At 45.9% G+C, this 22,561-nt stretch overlaps 1 protein-coding gene across 1 annotated transcript; it reads right to left on the bottom strand.

The window, feature by feature from the left end:
- Positions 1-437: 437 nt before the first annotated feature.
- On the bottom strand, positions 438-1,815 carry LOC141243314 (olfactory receptor 52D1-like). Its single transcript, XM_073668919.1, has 2 exons — positions 907-1,815; positions 438-473 (listed from the first exon to the last, which is right to left on the bottom strand). The coding sequence occupies exons 1-2, from the start codon at positions 1,813-1,815 to the stop codon at positions 438-440; spliced, it is 945 nt and encodes a 314-aa protein (XP_073525020.1).
- Between the last annotated feature and the right edge of the window lie 20,746 nt (positions 1,816-22,561).

Here is a 22,561-nt window from a genome sequence, read left to right as displayed (position 1 = left end):
GAAGAAAATCTGTCTTAGTCACAGTTCTCTTGCAGTAGGTTGTCATTAAGGATTTTCTTTTGTTTTTGCTGATTTCTTTTTACCTTCTCAATGTTTCCAGGATGATCTTCAGAAGAGAAACATCAGAGTGGTGTCATCTGTAAAGCCTACCTGAATGACACCATTATTTACAGGGATGGCACAGCAAAGTCTTCCATTTATTGCTGTTCAGTGACTGTCTAGAGTCATTACCCCTTGCTTCGGTTGTGGGATCATCACGGTTCTTCCAGCATTTACGGCTACGAAACCTGACAAGGCTAGAGTCCTGTAGTTTATTGGTTCACCACAACAGTCTCAATGGCAAAATTATAGACTGCTAATCAAACCCTGTGGATAAGGCTTTTCTGTTACCTCTAATGATTGCACATGGTGGTGGCCTCAGGGGGACTTCGGAGTGGTCATAGACCTCTCTGTTGTAGTAAGATCTGTTGCAACTTGTGAGGAACAGTTAGTGCTTAATAGTGCAGCGAGTTTCCCCTTCCTGATGTGAATTCTACACGTCCATGGCCCTTTCCTCCTCCCCATCATTCACCATAGTGATAACTTCTGCTTTTAGCTGTTGGTGATGATATCAATGAGCTCAGTATTTTTTACAATAACCGACTCTAAGCAGATTCATACTCAACACTAAATTCTGTTATTCTCTGTATCCGATCCCATTGTAATAAATACCAGACAAATCCTATGGCGAAGAGTGTTATTATTTTTATTAAAAAAATCAGAAAATTATTTATATTTTTGAGTTGTAATGAACTACAGAGATTTATCTATTCTGAGGTCCATACATATTGGTCTATGACAATCTCATAGCTCGGTACATGTTTCTGCCGATCTCCGATACATACTAATAAAAATATTGGCCACCACCCGCTGTCTGATCTCTCTTGTCTTCACCCCATAAATGATTGGGTTCATCATTGGTGGGACAATGACGTAGAGATTGGCCAAGAGGATGTGGAACTTGAGAGAGATGTATTTATGGCCAACTCTATGGGTTATAAAGGAGAAGAATGCCGGAAAATAGAAGAGGATGATGACACAGACATGAGACACGCATGTATTGAAGGCCTTAACGCGAGCCTCTGAGGACCGAAGTCGTAGAACAGCCCTGATAATAACAACATATGAAACAACTATTAGAATCATGTCTACGCCAGTGACACTGGCCGCTATGATGAGTCCATACACCACATTTACCAGTATATCGGCAGTAGCCAGCTTGGCCATGGACATGTGCTCACAATACGTGTGCTCTATCACATTGTTGCCCTCATACGGTAGTCTGTAAAGTAGAAAAACAAATGGAGTAATGGATGAAACACTTCTAAGAAGGGCAAAACTGATGATATTCCTAATAAAAGATCCAGTGATGGTAGAGGTGTATGTTAAAGGTTGGCAAATGGCATAGTATCTATCATAAGCCATGCTCACCAAGATGGCGGACTCCATCACAAAGTTGAAATGAATAAAGAAAGTTTGGACTAGACAACCATTAAAGGAAATTGTATGAGAGTTAAACCAGAAGATGCAGAGAGTCTTGGGCACGGTGGTGGAGCTCAGGAGAATGTCACAAGTGGCCAGCATCACTAGGAACAGGTACATGGGCTGATGGAGAGTCTCGTTTCTTCCAATGACCAAAATCAAAATGGAGTTTCCAATAAGATCCATGACGTACATGATACAGAATGGGATGGAGAGCATGAGATGTGATTCCTCTAGACCAGGGATTCCCATCAGGAGGAAGTGATCCAGGTGGAAAGTGCTTATGTTCAACATTTCCGTCAGAAATTTTATATTTCTGGTATCCTGCTAATAAAAATGTAAGAAGATGGAGTTCACAGGACACATTACTATGTACAGTGGGTACGGAAAGTATTCAGACCCCTTTAAATTTTTCCCTCTTTGTTTCATTGCAACCATTTGGTAAATTCTAAAAAGTTCATTTTTTTCTCATTAAAGTGCACTCTGCACCCCATCTTGACTGAAAAAAACATAAATGTAGAAATTTTTGCAAATTTATTTAAAAAGAAAACTGAAATATCACATGGTCATAAGTATTCAGACCCTTTGCTCAGACACTCATATTTAAGTCACATGCTGTACACTTCCTTGTGATCCTCCTTGAGATGGTTCTACTCCTTCATTGGAGTCCAGCTGTGTTTAATTAAACTGATAGGACTTGGTTTGGAAAGGCACACACCTGTCTATATAAGACCTCACAGCTCACAGTACATGTCAGACCAAATGAGAATCATCAGCTCAAAGGAACTGCCCAAGGAGCTCAGAGACAGAATTGTGGCAAGGCACAGATCTGACCAAGGTTACAAATAATTTCTGCATTACTCAAGTGGCCTCCATAAATGAAAGAAGTTTGGGACCACCAGAAGTCTTCCTAGACCTGGCCGTCCAGCTAAACTAAACAATCGTGGGAGAAGAGCCTTGGTGAGAGAGGTAAAGAAGAACTCCAAGATAACTGTGGCAGAGCTCCAGAGATGCAGTAGGGAAATGGGAGAAAATTCCACAAAGTCGACTATCACTGCAGCCCTCCACCAGTTGGGCCTTTATGGCAGAGTGGCCCGATGCAAGCCTCTCCTCAGTGCAAGACATATGAAAACCTGCATAGAGTTTGCTCAAAAACACATGAAGGACTCCCAGACTATGAGAAATAAGATTCTCTGGTTTGATGAGACAAAGATAGAACTTTTTGGTAATAATTCAAAGCGGTATGTGTGGCACTGCTCATCACCTGCCCAAAACAATCCCAACAGTGAAACATGGTGGTGGCAGCATCATGCTATGGGTTTTTTTTTCAGCTGCAGGGACAGAACGACTGGTTGCAATTGAAGGAAACGTGAATGCGGCCAAGTACAGAGATATCCTGGATGAAAACCTCTTCCAAAGTGCTCTGGACCTCAGACTTGGCCGAATGTTCATCTTCCAACAAGACAATGACCCTAAGCACACAGCTAAAATAACAAAGGAGTGGCTTCAGAACAACTCTGTGACCATTCTTGACTGGCCCAGCCAGAGCCCTGACCTAAACCCAATTGAGCATCTCTGGAGAGACCTGATAATGGCTGTTCACCAACGTTCACCATCCAACCTGATGGAACTGGAGAGGATCTGCAAGGAAGAATGGCAGAGGATCCCCAAATCCAGGGGTGAAAAGCTTGTTGCATCATTCCCAAGAAGACTCATGGCTCAAAAGGCGGGTACTACTCAATACTGAGCAAAGGGTCTGGATACTTATGACCATGGGATATTTCTTTTTTTTTTTTTTTATAAATTTGCAAAAATTTCTACATTTCTGTTTTTTTCAGTGAAGATGGGGTGCAGAGTGTACTTTAATGAGAAAAAAATGAACTTTTTAGAATTTACCAAATGGCTGCAATGAAACAAAGAGTGAAAAAATTAGAGGGGTCTGAATACTTTCCGTACCCACTGTAGGTGAAATGAGGCAGAATGAAGATAACATGGAAAAAACAGGGAAGAATTTTTCCCATGATGGGAACTCGCACAGTCATATTGCATAGATATTAATTTAACACACTCTACAAGTCTGTCAGTCATTGAGACTCACCTGTTACTGACAAAGAAGAGTCACCAAAATCACCTGAGAACATCGAGGAAAGGATCAAGGTGCAAAGCGGACAATCTGACAAGATCCTGGGAACCATTTCAGAGAAATCAAGATTTAGTATCGGAACAGGACACCTACCTTAGATTACAACAGTAATATGTTTATCATTAGAATTGTTCACCAAAAAGACCAAAATGTGAAAAGGAAAAATGTTATGAGAGGTCAAAAGAAGATATTAATATGTAGGTACAAAGTACAGAAGATCCTGCAGCAGTAGAATCCAGTAGCACCAAGTACAATACTCTATACTTTGCCTATAAAGATTTGGTACAGGAAAAATATATATCTTTGTACCGTTTAAGCCAGTAGATAAAATGATATTAAGATTTGAGAGTCCTCAGTGGTTGATACCTTTTAATGGCTAACTGAAAAGATGGTAACAAATTGCAAGCTTTCGAGACTACTCCGCCCTCTTCATCAGGCCATAACCAGGCCATCAGGTCATCAGTATAACCCAAAATCTGAAGAATCACATATTTATACACAACAGAGCACAAGAATAATGCAATAGATGAGACAAGTGACGTAAAGCAGAGCTATAAGTATGGGAGGAGGGAGAAAGAGTTGTGGCCATAAATATTGGAGCAGTTCATAGATAAGGAGTGTGAAAGTTTTATTGTCCTGGGATTGAGGTCTGGTCCAGGGTTCTGATGACCCCACAGATTTGGGACATTTTTGAACTTCTGCTTTTCTAGATATTGTATACTAGGAAGGGCTAAGTAGTCGGCCATCAGTCTGCGCTTAGAGATCTCTGCCCAAAAATCACAGAAACCGATTATTGTCCAGTCTGCTCTTCATACCTAGTCCATTTCATGAGGTTTTCTGAGTTTTTTATTTCAGGAACCAGACAGGGGAGATCACTAATCTCCGCTGTTTTGAGGAAGGTTAGGTATTCGTGACCCTTTAGACCAGTGGTTCTCAACTCCGGTCCTCAAGATTCACCAACAGTTCATGTTTTCAGGATTTCCTTAGTATTGCACAGGTGGGATTATTACTTGTGTAATACTAATGAAACGCTGAAAACATGATCTGTTGGTGGGTCTTGAGGACTGGAGTAGAGATCCACTGCTTTAGACCCTTCACATTAAGATCCCTCAGGTTTCTCTACAGGCAGGAAATTAAGCAAAAACATGTCTATACCATGAGGATCCCCAAAACAGCTCCCCATATTTCATTATTCTGGAGCCATGTGAGAGTGACGTGTGGGTGGGATCAACCGAACTAGGGAATGACATAATTAACAACCAGAAGAGCCACATATGGTAATTTTTTCTCCACGGTATTGATGAGCTCTGACATAAAAACCCCATTTTTAAATACCATTTTAGGGAATTTAGAGGTAATAGATGTAGGGGATCATTCGGGATTTTCAGGACCCTCATCCTCAATGGAGCATGGTGCGACTACAAAAACTACCTGATGTCAGCACCCTGCATACCAGGTGCCTATTGTTACTATCAATGAAGACTGTGTAATTCCTAATTTTCCATAAAATTATATCCTCTGGTCCAACTTATTGGAGGAATCCTTCTAAAAACGAATTTGACCAAAGTGTGGCATCTCACTAACCTCATCTCAACATGGTGCTGTTTTAGGACTTCCCTCAGTGGTACAGCTGTATATTGCAGAACGGGCACGATCGGTAATAGCATAAACCATTGTTATTTAACCCTTTAGATGCTGTTACAAGCCCAGCATCTAAGAAGTTAATGGAGGGGGCTCTTTTTTGCACACCTTCTTCCCTATTCAATTGTAGGGTGACTTCAACTATCGATATCTTATAGTTCCCAGGGCCTGATAGACCGTATTGATGTTGGAAATGGGCAGGAGCAATACATATATATCAGTGATTAGATCATTGGATGCTAAAAAAAAAAGTAAAAAAAAAAAATCTAAAAAGAATTTGATGTGAAAAAAAAATTGTCATTTATTGGCCATAAAGTATTTTATTGCTGAAAAAAAGGCACCAGTCTGGTATCATAAGCACTGCATTTATGTAATTGTAACATTATTTATTGAGCAAAATGACTATAAAAAAAAAATATTTATTTTTTTATTGTTGGTCAACTCGTCTCCAAAACAATAGAATAAAAGTGATCAAAAAAGCAACAAACCTCAAAACACAAATAATCACCCAATTCACGGAGAAAATAAGCCGTCAAAAAGCGATGCCGTGGGGAAAGAAAACAGTCTCATAGAATGTGACGGCACAAAAAAATTATTAATGAAAAAAATATAAATAAGGAAGGAGAGGTAAAACATAAGACAATGATAGCTGTATATATTTGACCTACATAACAAAGTTAACAAATCATTTATGGGAAAGTAACATCTGACCTCCCAAAATTTGGTATTTCAATAGTAACAATGACCGGCAGGGTAAAGTCAACACGTCATTATTACATTACTATGAATGCTGAAAAAAAAATGAGTATTGTTACATTTCACCTCTGTGTTGTGTTATTAGAGCTGTAAAATCAATGATCTATGGATTGTTTCAAGTATAAAGATTCCTCAAAGCTCCTTTGGAAATGATTAAGTCCTTTTTGAAAATTTCTTGAAAATGTGAAAAAAAATGCGGCTAAACTTCAAAGTTTTCCAAAATCTTTTAAGAAAATGATGATGTTTTAAAAAATTATAGCTGAAGCCAATTTGCCTTTAGGTCTGATAGGTCAAGAATAAAAACAGAGTGAATCAGGAGTGAAGCTTCTTACCAACACACGGCGGCGAGTAGAGGCAAAAGCTTAGACGCCTGAAGACTCTCCTCCTTTATATCCAGTCTCTGAGCCTCAGAGGCCGAGGAGAATATTCACTCAGGAGACCAAGGATGAAATCATATAGTAGGCACATTTAATTTGGTCTGAATAAATTTAATCCAACTTGAAAATTCCCCTCATGTCCCAAAGTATAATAAAGGGAAAGCTGAGAAAAGGCTAAAAAATAAGAAACTATTATACTCACCTATCCTGACTCTGTCACTTCCTACCAGGTCCTCTGCTCGTTTTGGGTCTTTGATCTTGTTTTCTTCAGTCCTTTCATGTTCAGTCTCTTTGTTTTTGGCCTTCTTGTTTTCAGTCCTCTTATCTTCAGATATCCCACCTTTGGATTTCTTGTCTTTGGTCTTCAAGTCTTTGGTTTCGTTGTTTTCAGGCCTCTCATCTTTAGACTTCTCGCCTTCGGGCTTCTTGTCTTTGTCTTGTTGTAACATCCCTGACGGCATGCTAGCATGGCTTACCATCTCCCACCATGCAAGACCGCCAACTTACCTACCAGTCCAGGCTGCACACTATGCTCGTCTACCTGCTGTGTGCATGTCTCTTGTCTGCTAGCTTAGGGCGGCGGCGCTGGCACTTCCTGATTCTTAAAGTTACAGTGTGCGTAGTCCTAAAGCGTTCCCAGCCTATTGCTGTGAGTCACTGGGTACTTAAACCCCCTCCACCAGTAGGAGGTGCCTGAGCAACACTTTCTTTCAGTGTGTTCTGTGCAACTGAGTTGCCAGGTCCGGTCCTGTAACTTGTCTGTTTCCGCCACCCTGGAAGCTGAGTACCCTGGCCCGTTACCTGTATCTCGTTCCAGTGTCAGTTCTTGTCTGAACTGTGTCTTAGCCCGTTACCTGTTTGTCTCTAAGTCCGATCCTTCCCTTTTCCTGCAGTGTCTGAACCAGTACCTAACTACTACTCGCTGTCTCTGCACTTTTGTTTGTGAGTTTTGTGTCCACTTGCTACTTCATTGCAAGTACCTTGTGTGTATCTGGTTCTGCTTGTCCCGTTTCCCTGCCTCCGCATCTACCTCCTGTGTTCTAGCTATCTTCCTGTGTTTCCCAGTCTGTTCCATGTGAACAGAGCCCTGTCCTGTTTGCCCGCACCTGTGGCTCTGCTCCGCTTGTCCTCCGCACCTGTGGCTCTGCTCTGCTTGTCCTCCCACCTGCAGCTCTGCTTGTCCTCCGCACCTGCAGCTCTGCTCTGCTTGTCCTCCGCACCTGCGGCTCTGCTCTGCTAGTCCTTCCCACCTGTGGCTCTGCTCTGCTACACTTGTCCTCCACACCTGTTGCTCTGCTCTGCTCCGCTTGTCCTCCGCACCTGCGGCTCTGCTCTGCTCCGCTTGTCCTCCGCACCTGCGGCTCTGCTCTGCTCGACTTGTCCTCCGCACCTGCGGCTCTGCTCCACTTGTCCTCTGCACCTGTGGCTCTGCTCTGCTCCGCCTCCTGCGGTTCTGTTCCTGTATCCCAGTCTGTACTGGTCCCTAACCAGCCTGCGTTCCTACCTGCCAGTACCCGCCTGTCTGCATACCAGCCGTGCCTGCCAGTACCCGCCTGTCTATAGAGCAGCCGTGCCTGTCAGTACCCGCCAGTCTGCATACCAGCCAAACCTGCCCATTCCTGAATTCCCCGGTGTGGGTCAACAGCTGTGACCGGGGTCTGACCTGGAGTAGCACCTGGGCCACCTCCCTTGTCCCTCCTCATACCACGGAGTCGATTAAGCCACCGTGCGTCAATGGTCGGATCTGGCGAGGCCCCTAGTCAGGCCCCTCAAGGCACTCCTTGGTTCGTGGCCCAGTGGGACCTCTAACCACGCTCACGCCAAACAGTCTGAGCGTGAGTGTAACAGCTGTCTTCTCATCTCAGTATTTTCATCTTCAATCCTCTTGTCTTCATAATTCCCACCTTTGGGTTTCTTGCCTTTGGTCGCTTGGTTTTCAGTCTTCTTGTCTTCGGTCCCCTCATTTTCAGTCTTCTCGTCTTTAGACTTCTCACCTTCAGACTTCTTGTCTTTGGTCTTCAGGTCTTCGGTCCTCTCATCTTCAGTCTTCTCATCCTCAAGCTTCTAGCAATCTTCTGAAGAATGTTCGAGCATTGACTATAACCTTCAATGTGGTCATGTGGGACGAAAGCTGAGAAAAGTAGAAGACCAGAAATTAGAAGACAGGTGAGTACAATCATTTATTATTCTTAACCCCTTCTCAGTCTCCTGTTTATTATAGTCTGGGAGCAGTTTTAATTTTGACAGAAATTATTTGGACTGAATTAAATATTCTGGACAATTCTGGGGAATCGGCATGAAATAAATTTTAGGAGATTGAGAGTTAATTTTCCGCACAATATTTTAGGAAATCTGTAATATAGTCAATGTTTTATGTTTTTTAACTCTTTTCTTTACTGTTGACAGGTGAAAGCGCCTGTCTTTTATGATGTCCCCGGCAGCACTAAAAATCCACTCAGACTAGATTCTAGTGGCAGGCAGCACAACACCTCCAAGGCATAGTGGGACAGCTCATGCCAGATGTCCAGCTTTGAGGCCCAATAGCTGAAGGTCGCAGAGGAACTAGAGGTTACACTGGTTTTGTCGGCCAGGTATTGCTTGACCAACTTTAAAAACTTTTCCCTCTTGGTCAAAAATACCCGGTCATCAGGCCTGGACGCTGGAAGGGTGTCATGAAATCGGCCCAGGCCTTTAACAGTGTAGCCCTGCCTCCACTGTACCTGGTGTGTGTCTCCCTCACCTCTCCTCCTTGGTTGGGCAAGGAAGCTTAACCCCAGCCACTAGCGTTGTCTGATGGGAATTTTTTCAACATGTTTTTGACAATGGCCTTCTGGTATTGCAACATTTTAGAAGATCCAATCAAATAATTAATAATCACCACCCACTCGCGCTATACAATTGCTAGAAGAAATGCAGCTGCTGGTAGTAGAGCAGGTTTCATGTGATCACCTGCCCATGGGAATAAATGTAAATGTAGTGAATGGAGTATATACTATCGCGCTCGCAGACGTCAAAAATAAGTGTCTGAAAGAATCTAGCACACCAGGTAAAGATATGTCAGGAGTAATGCAGATAATGCCGTAATAGACCTACCTACAATAGTTTCAATAATAAAATGGAAAAAAAAAATCCCTGCACCTGCAATCCCTTATTGTGCTGCTATGGGTATCACAGAGACAACTGATAAAATCATCCAATTAGACACTACATATGGACCAATGCAGAGGATAGCACAATGGTTAAAGTACCTGTATAGTTTGCTTTGTCCTCCTATATTGTGCTGGATCCTGAAATCCCCGTATAATGCCTGGTGGTGAAAAAGTCTGTAATGGGAGCGTCCTCCCAGATATGCCCCTTGCTGTGAATCTTCAGCTGGTGCTCAACCTGCGGCGTGCCCCGGCCGGAAGCTTCATGTTTAATTGTCAGTAGCGACTGTTTGAGTAAGCACAGAAGCGGGATCATGATGACGTCTTTGCCGCTCTCCATCTTTGTGGAGTCCTCAAAGTCTTGGAAAACCGCACAAATGTCAGACATCTATGCCCCCTCTTCAGTTGCTATGTTTGGAGGCTGATCAGAATGCCGACGGGCATATTGGAGCTGATATTTCACAGCTGGGCTCTGCTGCTCACAAAGCCTTGCCAGCATGTGCAGCGTGGAGTTCCAGCGTGTGGTGATGTCGCACACCAGTCGGTGAGCTGGCACTTGCATGCGTTGTTGCAGCACTGACAAAGCGGCGGCAGCAGCAGCTGAAATGCGGAAATGGGCGCTAATGCAGCGTACCTTGACCAGAAGTTCTGGTCAAAGTACTACCAAGTGAACTACCACGTTGAGCACGTAGACCAAGCATGGTACGTGTGTGAGCTTTCCAAACTTCACAGCTGCCACCAAGTGAATCCCATTATCACACATGACCATGCCTGGTTGGAGGTTAAGCGGCAAGAGTCACAGATCTGTCTGGTCTGTTTTTCCTTTAAGTAACTCTGGGTTACTCTGGGTGCGCGGCTTGTGTCCTAGACAAATTAGCTTCAGTAGAGCCTGTTGCCGCTTCGCTGAGGCAGTGCAGCACAGCTTCAGGCTGATGTGGAAAACATGCTCTGAGATAATATATCGGAGATGGAGGATGAGGATGAGCAGGAGGGGGTGCAGGAACTGGTGTAGGAGGAGAAGGAATCCCTGATAGAAGTAGGGCCAGCAATCCTCGGCACCAGTAGCACATGTGCCGTGCCAATGTAATGCAGGTGCCGGAATGCAACGCACAGAGACACAAGGCGAGAACAGTCAGAGATGTTTGTAAACAGTTTTATACAACAGGTATACTGAAACAGGGGATTAGCAACAAGGGTAATGAACAGTGGTTTGAAATATCAGAAAAATACAAAATTTCTCAAAGTAAGGCGCAGTCTCTTAAAATAAGGCGCAGTCTCTTAAAATAAGGTGCAGTCTCTTAAAGTAAGGTGATGCCCTCAAGCATGAGAGACACCACACAAGTTCTTTAACCGTGAATTTGGCCCTAGCGGGGGTCACCGGTTATTCCCGCTAGGCCGTGAGTCTCTTTCCGGATAAATTCAATTAAATCACGTTGTGCTACTTTAGCCCCAACCGTTCCCCTCCCAACCTGAGTACTTAAACCCAATTGTCCCCGGTACCGTGGGTGAGCAGTGGAAGTGACGACCCTGCTCACATATGCAGCTCCTCTCTGCTTGGCCATTGGAGGCAGTCTCTCGAGCCTTGGATAGGGGGGTCCAGGCCTCGTCTGTCGGCGGCCGACGTCGGGTTCCGCGAACTCACTCAGCACCGCGATCAGGTTCCTAGTATCCTCAGCAGGCACAGCACTCGGGTCACAACTGTGAGGGATCCGGAGCTCTTTTACCGGTGCCTGGCTGGAGCACCTCTCAGGCCTCTGGATTTGGCATGTCACGCGGGGTTTCTCAGGATGCAGGGAGCACGTCTGCTCCTCTCTGCTGCTTGGCGCCAAAGACCCCTTAGGTTTGGCGCGCTGGCCTCTTATCTCTCTGAACTCCTTCCTGGAAGTCACCTGATCGGGTCCAGCGTCTGAATCTGCCCTCCCTGCAACTTCCCTTGTATATTTTGGTTCCGCTTGACTGTCTCTGGCCAGTAGATGGCAGTCTCGCTCCATCCTTGAAACGTCATGTTGAAGTTCTTTTACAAGCTTTCTTGCTCGTTCTACACCAGGGTGGGACTGGACCCCGGCCTCCACAATGTTGACCTAGTGTGCCATCAGAGAAATGTAGCATCCTTGGCCACAAGCGCTTGTCCACATTTAACTGCATTGGCACAGGTGGTGTTCCTGGACATGTGCTGGTACAAGGCGGAGACCGAGTACCAAGGGATCAAATTTGTACATCTGTAGCAGGACAATTTTTTTTATTTCAAACCAACAAAATATCACACAAAGCAGATTATACAGTATATATGACAATAGTCAATTTTTGGAACAAAAATATTTTGTGAGCTGTACCAGGCCAAGCTGTTTTTAAAAATTTTAAACCATTGTAATTTTACACAAAGCATGTTAAACTGTATGGATGACTAATTTAATCCATATTTTTTTTACTTTTTAGAAGTTTTATATGCCACTGTAATATAACACATAATACTCTATGGATGACAAATTCAATCCAGAAAAAAATTTTGAATATAAATATTTTGAAAGTGTAGTTGATGTACTATTACACTCAAAGTGCAAAGCCAGGAAAAAATTATAAGAAGGGTCATTCAGTCACTCATAGACCCCTGGAAGGCAACAACTGGCGGGCCTCATTCAAATATTTTTAGAGTTTAGTTGCTGTACGCCCAAGGCCAGGAAAAAATTATAAGGGGGGTGTCACAAACCCATCGGAGCCACGTGCCCCTGATCCTTCCTCACAACTTCCGTGAGTTCCGGGTTTAGGATAATGTAAAGCGAGCTTATAAATGTTATATATTTATTTACTCAAAAGAGCGATTCTAGGTACAATATATACAAGCGGTTACAAGATATATATATATACAGTAGTCAGACAAATACAGTAAGGAATCAGTAATATTATACAGTAAAACAAAAAGGAATAATAGTGAATATACCACACTTTCATCAAAGGTCTCTGGACACGGCAGGAAGGGTGCTGTCATGGGTCCAGAGCGGTTCCTTGGTCTTTCTGCACATCTGCAGCGACAGGTGACCCTCAACAGAAGACTCCTTCTCTCTCTCAGAGGGACACATTTATACGTAACTTGGGCAGGGCAGAAAATAGGCGATTTACATGTAATCTCCTCTTCCCTTCTATCAGACATTTCATAATCCATTTCCTAGCAATATTATCATTGTAAGGTGTGCATGATAATTGATCTAACACAAGAGCTTCCCCTGACTTTAGAGGTAATTCAATTAGCTATTCCTCATTGCCATGATTCAATTAGCTCCCCCATACTCTTGTCAGGAATAGGCATTTGCACTACAAAGGTATATATCCTAGCTGACCTGTATTCAATTCTCTCCTGGCTTGTCACCCTGGTGTGAACGGAGGCTCCCAGGGGTTGTTGTATTGAAGGGAAACAAATGCTGATGTAAATACTTTGTCCTTTGAAGTCAGACAGACTAGCATTACTGCTGAGACCTTCATAACTGGGAATATGAATTTCCAGTCCCTGGCCTCACCACAGGGGGTAATACTGTAATTCTCTTCAGGTGTATGCTTCTTCTTTCTTCTCCTTCCTCGAGATGCTGGGGGGACTGTCTCCACCTTGCTTCTTAGAGTTCAATTCCCAGGTGCCTGGGCTGTAAGTGACCTGGCTTCAGATAGTGCCAGAGCCCCTGACATGTAGAAATGGGTGACAGCCCCCTGTGTCACCTGCACCATCGCTTGCTCCTGCATGGTAGGTGGGAAATCCCAAGGACAGTCCATTCTCTTGGGGGTGGTAGCTCCATCTTGAGTCGCCTAGAGGAGCCTATTCCAGGCCTGTTTATTTAGCAAGAAGGGTTCATCCTGCTCCCTTCCTTCTCGGATCACACCCACTGCATAACAGCGATGTTGCCCCTCCATTTTGAGGAACATGACCCTAGCTTCAGCCATCAGCTCTTGCAGCCTTTCAGGTAAGTGTTCCGTCTCTACTGCTCACTGGTTGAACGGGATGTGATGAGGGGTCCCAAACTCTTCTATGGACTCCCATCTCCACTGCCGGTGTGGGGGTCGTGATGACATTCCACTCGTCCTCCAGTCACTCCAAATTCAAACTATGAGCATGGGTCAACCATTCAAAGAATGAGTCAGACAACAAGCTGGTTCAAACTCAGAGCATGCTCAAAAGACTACTACAGACAACGTTCTCAGCAATGTTCTGTGTTTATTTTTACATGGAATGGGAGGGGATAGGGGTTGTCCGGAGCGGGGTAAGCCATGAAAGTCCAGTGTCTGACCACTCCTGATTGGTCCACATCTCCTTATCTCAGTCTCTGGGCAGATATTGCAGCCGTCAGCTTATAATCTTGTTTCGTTTCTCTGAAATAAGTCTTGGCAACACTGGAACTGTCTTAGTTTAAGTTTCGATTTGAGTAATATGTAGCAAGGAAAGCTTATTGTTATAAGACACAAAATGGTGGTTAGTACATTAGCAAAAAAGCGTATAAAAGTATAAAAGTAGAGAAAATATATATATATTCTTTTTTACCCTGACATTCCCCCCTAAACACTAAGCTTTCCCTTGCTTCGGGGCCTTTGAGACTGTCCATGTGTGGGGAGAGGGGAGGTGGATTTCTTCACCCAATCATCTTAGGAGCTGCCCCCTTATGGGACGCCCCCAAACAATTGAGCTCTACCCTAAATGACACATGGAGTTCTCCCAACTGTCCCTAAACTAAATCTTTCAGTTGGACTCTGTCATGGGGGGTCTGGTCAGGCTTGTTCAAAGGAGTGTATTTCTCCATATCTTCCTTACTGGTATCATCATGTAACAGAGATGTGGTTTCTTGATTCAGAAAGGTCCCGGAGGTTGGGACAGCATTGGTTATAGCTTTCCTGTATAAGGGGACTATGCAGCATAGGACCACCAGGCCCAATACTAGTAGACCTCCTATCACTAAACAAGCTTGCTGGAATAATCCCTTGACCCCTCCCAACCAACCTGAGAAGAAGGAGGTATCTACCCCTGCATTTGTCTTTACTTCTTCTGCCAGACTTGTTATCCTTCGAAGTGCTACTACGGTTTTTCCATTCACTCCTGAGTTCTGAGGAATGTATGTGCAGCATTCCTCCCCTATCATTCCACATACTCCACCTTTCTCAGCAAGAATCATATCTATTGCCAATCTATTTTGAAGAGTCATTCTTGTATTGGGTCCTAGTTCCTCAACTATGCCCTGGAAGGCATCTCTGCTGTAATTTATAAATCTCTGCTCAGTGTAATAGACATAATTTATCCAGTCTACATTTCTATTTATCTGTATGGTTGGAATGAGAGAAAGAAAACCCGCTACCACTTGATTCTGGGCCTTGTACTCGTCTGGGACCCCCCTCGGGACCCCTATAGAATCTATATAGACCTTAGGGTCCTCAGCATAACCGGAATGTAATTGCTCTAAACTTCTTTTCCGTCGGGACTCCTTGGGGATTGGGTCTGTGGGATCCCAGGGCAGAATTCTAAACTGCATGGCTAATTTTACTAGGGTACATTGTCCAGTCCAGGTGGTCGGAAGTCTGGACCTGAGTCGTCCGTCCCCACAGAGCCAATAAACATCATATATATACCTGGAGTGATTGCTTAACAGGTCAGTGTCTACAGTCTCGTTAGTCTGACAGAAGCCGTCTTCAAAGATTCCTAGAGAAGGACCGGTGGAATTATCAGGGGAATAACAAGTGTAGTTATCTTTGGTTATTATAATATCACCCGGGGTTCGAATTTTAGCCTTGGAGCTAACCAGGGGAATATATTCAGGACAGGAGCTACCTTTTAGTTTTTTCAGCAATCCCAATAAACAGAGGGTGCTATTATTGTCAGCAGGGAAAGCATGGGTGTACAGATGAGTATTAGCGGCTGCACAAGCTACACAGCCTTCAGATATATTTTGGGCTCGGACATTATACCGTACCCATTCTAACCATAGATTCTTCCGAGGATTCACTTGAGTCTCCATGGAAAAAACATCCTCCCATTTGAGTCTTGGGATTGGGATTACTTCTGTCAGAATTCTTTGTAACGCCCCCCCCCCATGGGCAGACGTGCAAGGGGGGGGGCCTGCGTGGGTTTTGTTTTTATATCTTTCAACTCTATTATTCCTTGTTTGGGATTTATGAAGCCATTGTAACTGCTTAAAACATATTTTCCTAAATCTCCCGACTGGGGGTTTTCTAAATTCAAATATAAAGGGAAACACTTCTTATCCCATGAGCATTTTGGCTTGTGCGGTGGTCGCTCCTTGTTTATAAACCCCGTGCTTAAAGTCATTCGAGTCAATAGAGACCTCCCCTCTCTATCCTTACTGTTTATAGCTTCCTTTGGTTTGTATCCCCAGTCTGTGTCTCCCGTGTTCCACCCCACATCTGACCAATAGTAGCAGCATTCATTTCCCGGACGGGTTACACAGAGATAGAATGTTCCTCGGGCATAGGCATCATACGAGTTCCAGGTCATTTCAGCACAATTTACTGTATTACAAAAGTCAAATTGATAAGTCTGGGTCTTTGCTTCAGTATCCACCCAGAAGGTGGTGGCCGCCCAGCTCGGGACGGGCAGTAGGCACATGGAAAGGATATGGAAAAAAGTGACCATCTTCTATGGGCTCGTTCTATCTCGCTTGCAATGGGAAGCGTGGATCCAAGTGCCTTTTCCTTCGAGTTTCAGAGCCGTCGGGGTGGTGAGAAGCACAGTGTACGGTCCCTCGAACCGCAGCTGGAGGCAGTCTTTCCGGACAAACTTTTTCACATACACCAGATCGCCTGGGATGAAATCATGTACTGCATCACCTGTAGATTCTGGGAGAGAAGCAGATACTGTAGAGCGGGTGTTAGTCAATTCTCTAGACAGAGCAATCACAAATTTTACCACTCTATCATTTGTTTCGGACAATTCTTGGGGCCTAATCTCTCCTATTTTAGGTGGGGCCCCAAACAGAATTTCGTAGGGAGTTAGCCCATGTTTAGCTTGTGGGGTGTGTCTGATATGATACAGTACTATGGGGAGTAGGTCGGGCCAGGGGAGGGGATGATCTTGGGTCATTTTCAAGAGCTGGGTCTTGAGTGTGGAGTTCATCCTTTCCACTTTGCCTGAACTGGCAGGATGGTATGGAGTGTGGAGGCCCAAATCTGTTCCCAACATGTTCCAGAGTTCTTTGTAGATATTTGCTGTGAAAGCTGGTCCTTGGTCCGATTCTATGACTTGGGGAACTCCAAATCTGCAGGCAACTTCGGTGATCAGTTTCTTGGCTGTGACTTTAGCAGTCATGTTGACAACCGGGTAGGCCTCGTGCCAGGCTGAGAACATATCCACGGCTACCAAAACGTACTCGTATTTTCCTGCTTTAGGCATTTGGATATGGTCGACTTGTATTCTCTGCCAAGGGTAGTCTGGTTTAGCCAGGTGTTGAAGAGGGACCCGTGCCGTACACGTTGGGTTGCAGGTAGCGCAGACAGAGCAGGATTTTGAGTACGCAGTCACAGTGGAAGAGATTCCGGGTGCAAAGTACAGTTTCTTGATACATGCCAAGGCTTGATTCTTTCCTCTGTGTGTAGGCCCGTGAGCCCATGCTGCCACAGCTGAGTACATGCATCTAGGCAAGCAAGGCTTCCCATCCACTTGGTAAAGAGTCGAGTTGACCTTTGAATCTTTGCGACTTGCCAGCACGGCTCCTGCCGCTTTCCATTGCTTGACTTCTTCAGTGGGGGTCTTCCTTTGTTCCTCACACAATTTTTCTTCAGGCATCCTGACCCCCCTGGATTCCACTCGTGTCTCCGCTGGACTTGTATGATCTTCCGCCGGCTGTTCTTTGGCTCTTGCTCTAGTGAGCGCCACAGCTACGGTTTGCAGGGTCTCCCCCATCTCTTCTTCCTTTTCCTGCCACTTTGATGACACATTCTCCACTGCTGCAGTCTTGGCTGCTTGGTCAGCTAGATGGTTGCCCCTGGCTTCCCTGGAATTTAGTCTTCCATGAGCCTTGACCTTGATAACAGCAACCTGAATGGGTAGTTCCAGGGCCTTCATTAGGGCCTTAATCCATGAGGCATGTTTCACTGGTGTACCTGCAGCTGTGATGAATCCTCTAGACTTCCACAAGAGTCCAAAATCGTTGCAAATTCCATGTCCATACCTGGAATCGGTATATATATTCGCCGTTGTTCCTGCTGCCAGGTGGCAGGCCTCTGTGAGAGCTACAAGTTCAGCTTCTTGTGCAGACATGTATGGTGGTAGAGCTTCAGCCTTGAGGACTGTTAGGTCTGTTGTGACAGCATATCCCGTGTGGAACTTCCCTTGAGGGTCTGCGAAACGGGATCCATCAGTCCATAGGTGCAAGGCAGGGTCTGCGAGCGGATGTGCCACCATATTCTCTGGAGCAGAAGTCTCTTCCTGCAAAATTTTTATACAATCATGAGGTTCCACCAATGGACCTTCACCCTCTTCACCTTCCCCCCTAGAAGGTGGAAGCAAAGTGGCAGGGTTGATAGTCAGACATCTGGTAAATGTTATATTGGAGGGCAACAATAGGGAACACTGCAGCCGCAGGTGTCTTTGGTTGGTGAGATGTTTCGGAGATGTTTGTTGCAGAACAGCCGAGAGATCATGGCCAGCCTGTATAACTAGATCATGTCCAAGGACGATATCAGCTGACTTGTCAAGGAGAATGTAAGCAGCGTGGACCGCCTTAAGGCACGTGGGGGCAGTTCGGGCGGCAGGGTCCAGGCGGGCTGAGTAGTAGCCCAAAGGCCGATACTTATGATCATAACGTTGTGCTAGAACTCCAGAGGCATGACCTTCCGATTCCGAGACAAAAAGATGAAATGGCTGAGTATAGTCTGGTAAGCCCAAGGCCGGGGCAGAGACAACAGCCTGTTTAAGGTGGTCAAAACATAGTCTGTGTTGATGAGAAACACGTGGATCTTCGGCATGAAGCCAAACTGAGCCTTCATTCTTGAGACAGTCATACAGAGGTTGCATGAGCTTTGAGGCATCAGGGATCCATTGCCTGCAGTAAGTGATGAGGCCAAGGAAAGTCTGCATAGTGGAATAGGTGGTTGGGAAAGTGATATCCATGATGGCTTGCTTTCTTTCTTCAGTCAGATGTCTAGCACCTTGTGAAATGCAATGTCCGAGGAAAATGACCTTGGGCAGACACCATTGGACTTTGCCTTTCGAGACTTTACAGTTAGCTGAGTGAAGAAACCAGAGAAGGGATGCTGACATCTCTGGCAAATTTTCTTCAGTGCCACAGAGTAAAAGATCATCCACATACTGTAGAAGGGTGACCTGAGGGTTCTCTTGAACCCATGGCTCCAGAATAGACTTCATAGAATGAGTGAATTGGTTAGGAGAGTTCTGGGCTCCTTGTGGAGTCCTGGTCCATGTAAACTGTGCTCCTTGAAAGGTGAAGGCAAAAAGAAACCACGAATCTTCGTGTAAGGGTATACTGAAGAAGGCGTTGGCCAGATCTAACACCGTAAACAAGGTTGCCGTTGGAGGCACCTGAGACAAAAGGGTGTTTGGGTTGGGTACCACTGGAGTTTCTAAAATGGTAGCTGCATTGACGGCTCTGAGATCCTGAACCAACCGGTATCTTGGAGGCTCTCCCGGAGCGGTTTTCTTTTTTACAGGAAAGAGGGGTGTATTGCATGGAGATACACATCTGACAAGGACTCCTGATTCCAGGAGGGAAGCGACTTGGGTACTCAAGCTTTGTTCTTGTGCAGCCTTGAGGGGGTATTGTGGCAACCGTGGGTACCTATGTCCAGGCTTGAGGTGTACTCGGACCGGGGGAACCTGCAGGAGGCCGACGTCCTCTGGCCCACTGGACCACAGAGAGTGAGGGAACTGTGAGGTATCAAGAAGAGTGTGAGGTTGTATGGTCATCATCATGAGAGGGAAGGCTTTAAGAACACAGCGGTCTTCAGTCCCTTGTTCTGAATGAGGGTCCCGCAAAAGAAGCTCCATACCATGGTTTCCGAAGGTAATTGTTGCCTTCATCCGCTCTAAGAGATCGGCTCCCAACAGATTGACAGGGCAAGTTTCAGAGACCAAGAATCTTGTGAGTACTCCGGTGAACGGTCCTGCAGACACAGGGACTGTGAGTGGAGAAGAAATATGTTGGCCTTCTACCCCAACACAGGTGAGGGTATCCGATGATAGGGATACAGAAGGAGGGAGCTGTGCAGAGGAAATGACAGATGTGGCCGCCCCAGTGTCCACCAGGAACTCCAGTGGTTGATGGTCCACCTGTAAAGTGACAGTCCCACAGGCGGCCGTGGGATGCGTAGCCGGGAAAGTGGACACTGGTTGACCGAGCCGTCATTGGCGTGGATGAGATGGTTCACGGGAAGGTCCATGGTTGTGTGGACCGTCATGAAATGAGCGGTCATGGTACTGTCTGCGGGTTGGACAGTCTCTGAGAATGTGATTAGGGTTACCACACTCCCAACACAACATTCGTCCTTCAGAATCACGAGATTGTCTTCTATTTCTGGATGGTCCCTTGTCATCTCTTCTGTCTCGTCTTCTATATGTGGGAGGAGTATCATCACCTGTGCCTTTAACCATTACCCACTTGATTCCATGTTGGTTGCCAGGGGGTGGGTAGCTTTCATGAGCTTGATATACCATGGCAGGAGCGGCTTTCTTCCTTGGCTTAGTATCCTTTTCCATTTTTAGCATTGATTTTTGGAAAGCTTTAACGATGTCCACCGCGTCGTTAAAGGAAGAAGAACGAATCTCGGGCCGTACTCTCAGGACTTCATCTCTGAGAGCGTCTTGTAGGCCATCTACTAGGGCCTGAACCAACAGGACGGCCTGCGTCTTGACATGAGGACTGTATCCGAGATCCTCAAAATGCATGCTGAGTCTTGCAGCATATCTTTCCACTGATTCATCAGGGTCTTGTTGAACATCTTGTACAGATCCAGCTTGATCTGACAAGCGATCGTGAGCCCAGGCTTTTAACTGTTTCATGTATTCTAGGCCGGATTCATACGTACTAAGGGATCCTGCTTTTGTGGAATCCATGGCCTTTTCGATAGTAGGCAAGAAAAATTCCTTGGCCTTCACAGATGTGATACCTGCTAAATCAGCCCAGGTTGCTCCATAAATGGCTCTGGTTGTGTCCAAGCGTCTAGCATACTGCATGGGAGATTTATCGGGATCAGGAAGCTTTGAGACCAGAGTGTCTACTTGTACCGGGGTAAAGGGTTGATATTTGATCATCCCTAAAGGTCCAGGAACTTGTTGAGGACCGGGCAGCGTCGCTTGTTCCTTGGTGGTGTTTGGGGTGGCCGCTAGGGAGGATTCTTCAGGCAACAGAACCGTATTGGGAATCGGTGTCGGGGAGGAGGTTGCCACTAGTAGCTCAAGGGCCAAAGGCATAGCAACATGAACTGCAGGACTACGGACACAGACAATGCGTATCGAGTCCAATCCGTGAGGGAGGGTTTCTATGCCTTCCTTGAGGGCCAGTACGTGTTCCTTCATGCACGGCCCGAGTGGGTAGCCGAAAATTCCAGAAGATATGAGTGGTATCGCTAAAGTGCATCTGGGCATATCCTGATGGCTCAATTTTCCTGCATGAAGGAGTACTGAACGGATGGTAGATGCGAGAGTGGAACGTGACTCTTCAGGGTTCCGGGAGTCATAAATAGGACCCACTGCATGTATGATGACATCAGCGGGCAGTTTACCCGCACGGGTGACTAAGGTCTGGCCTTGTGAAAGCTCTCCGTTTTCGGCTAAGTGAGCCTGGCATTCTGCAGCCAGAGTAGAACCAGCAGCAAGGGAAATTTTGCGAGCCAATCCTCCAACATGGCTCATACAGGTGTTTGCAGGGTTGACTATGGCCCCCACCCGATGTGTAAGGATGTCACCATAGCCTATTGACAGAGTGACAGGGCGTCCTGATGGGTCTACTAGATTCCGGGAGCGGCAGGGGTCCCAGACTTCTGAGGGGCTGGGGGGTGGTGTTCTTTCAGCAGTTGCTTGGAGCAAGGGCCGGAGTACGGGTAATGGATGTGGGGTGGAAGATGCCATAGGAGACGTATGGGATAAAGGAGGGGGGGCTGGAGTATCTTGAGCCCATCCCTCATCTGGCTCCGTATCGTCTCGAGTAACAGTATGTTGGCGGAGGGAGAGCAGTCTGGCCTGAAATTCTGGGGAGTTGAGGAGGATATCCCCAGGGTTGTGGGTGACTCCCATAGGAAACAGGGGAAGCGTCTCAGCATCGTGGACTGGAGCAGAGGGTGTCACATTAGTTTCAGATGGGTGCTCTGGGACTGCGGGCTTTTCCACCTGTGCTGGTGGCTGGTAATATGCACCGGACGGATCTAGTAGTGGATATAGGCCGGATTGGGGCTTTCCGGGCCTCCCACAACAAGTAAGAGGTGTAGCAAGATGGCCGTGGGAGGGAGGAGTTAGAGTGGGAGTGGGAATATTCTTGGAGGCAGGAAAAGGTGTAGTAAGATGGCCGTTGGAGGGAGGAGTTAGAGTGGGAGTGGGAATGTTCTTGGAGGCAGGAAAAGGTGTAGTAAGATGGCCGTTGGAGGGAGGAGTTAGAGTGGGAGTGGGAATGTTCTTGGAGGCAGGCTGGGCATCGTGCCATGGGCGGCCCGCCCCACAGACACAGCAGAACTCCGCCCAAAGTGGGTTTTGCTCTCCACACACCCGACACGTCCACCCCTCCGGTGATTTGTTGTTGGCACCATTATAGGGCGGTGGCTGAGGGCTCGGTGTAGTGACAGGCATCAAAGGTGCAACGGCCATTTTGGAGGCACATAACAAATCACAGTCTGCAGCTTTCATGTATCCGAACAAAGGCTCGGCATTCTCTGTCCCCCCCACACCATCCACTTCTTTCCAGCCTTCAGACTTCAAATCACTCGCTACTCTAAGATGTGCTTGAGCCTGGTGCAGAAGTCCTAAATCACTCAACTTTCCCTTTCTC

This window comes from Phyllobates terribilis, unplaced genomic scaffold (genome assembly GCF_046119375.1).
Source record: "Phyllobates terribilis strain yellow unplaced genomic scaffold, ASM4611937v1 Scaffold_2__4_contigs__length_985480577, whole genome shotgun sequence".
In the NCBI taxonomy this organism is placed as follows: domain Eukaryota; kingdom Metazoa; phylum Chordata; class Amphibia; order Anura; family Dendrobatidae; genus Phyllobates; species Phyllobates terribilis.
Note: the sequence above shows the minus strand (reverse complement) of the source record. Positions and strands in the feature narration are given on the sequence as shown.

Bases quoted from the DNA above. Each gene is read 5' to 3' on its own strand.
- LOC141243314 (XM_073668919.1), bottom strand. From the start codon at position 1,815: ATGTTGAACATAAGCACTTTCCACCTGGATCACTTCCTCCTGATGGGA. The intron at 474-906 runs GTGGTGGCCAAT...GTTCCTCACAAG, and splicing joins CAAGAGAGATCAGACAGCGG to TTGCAACAGATCTTACTACA.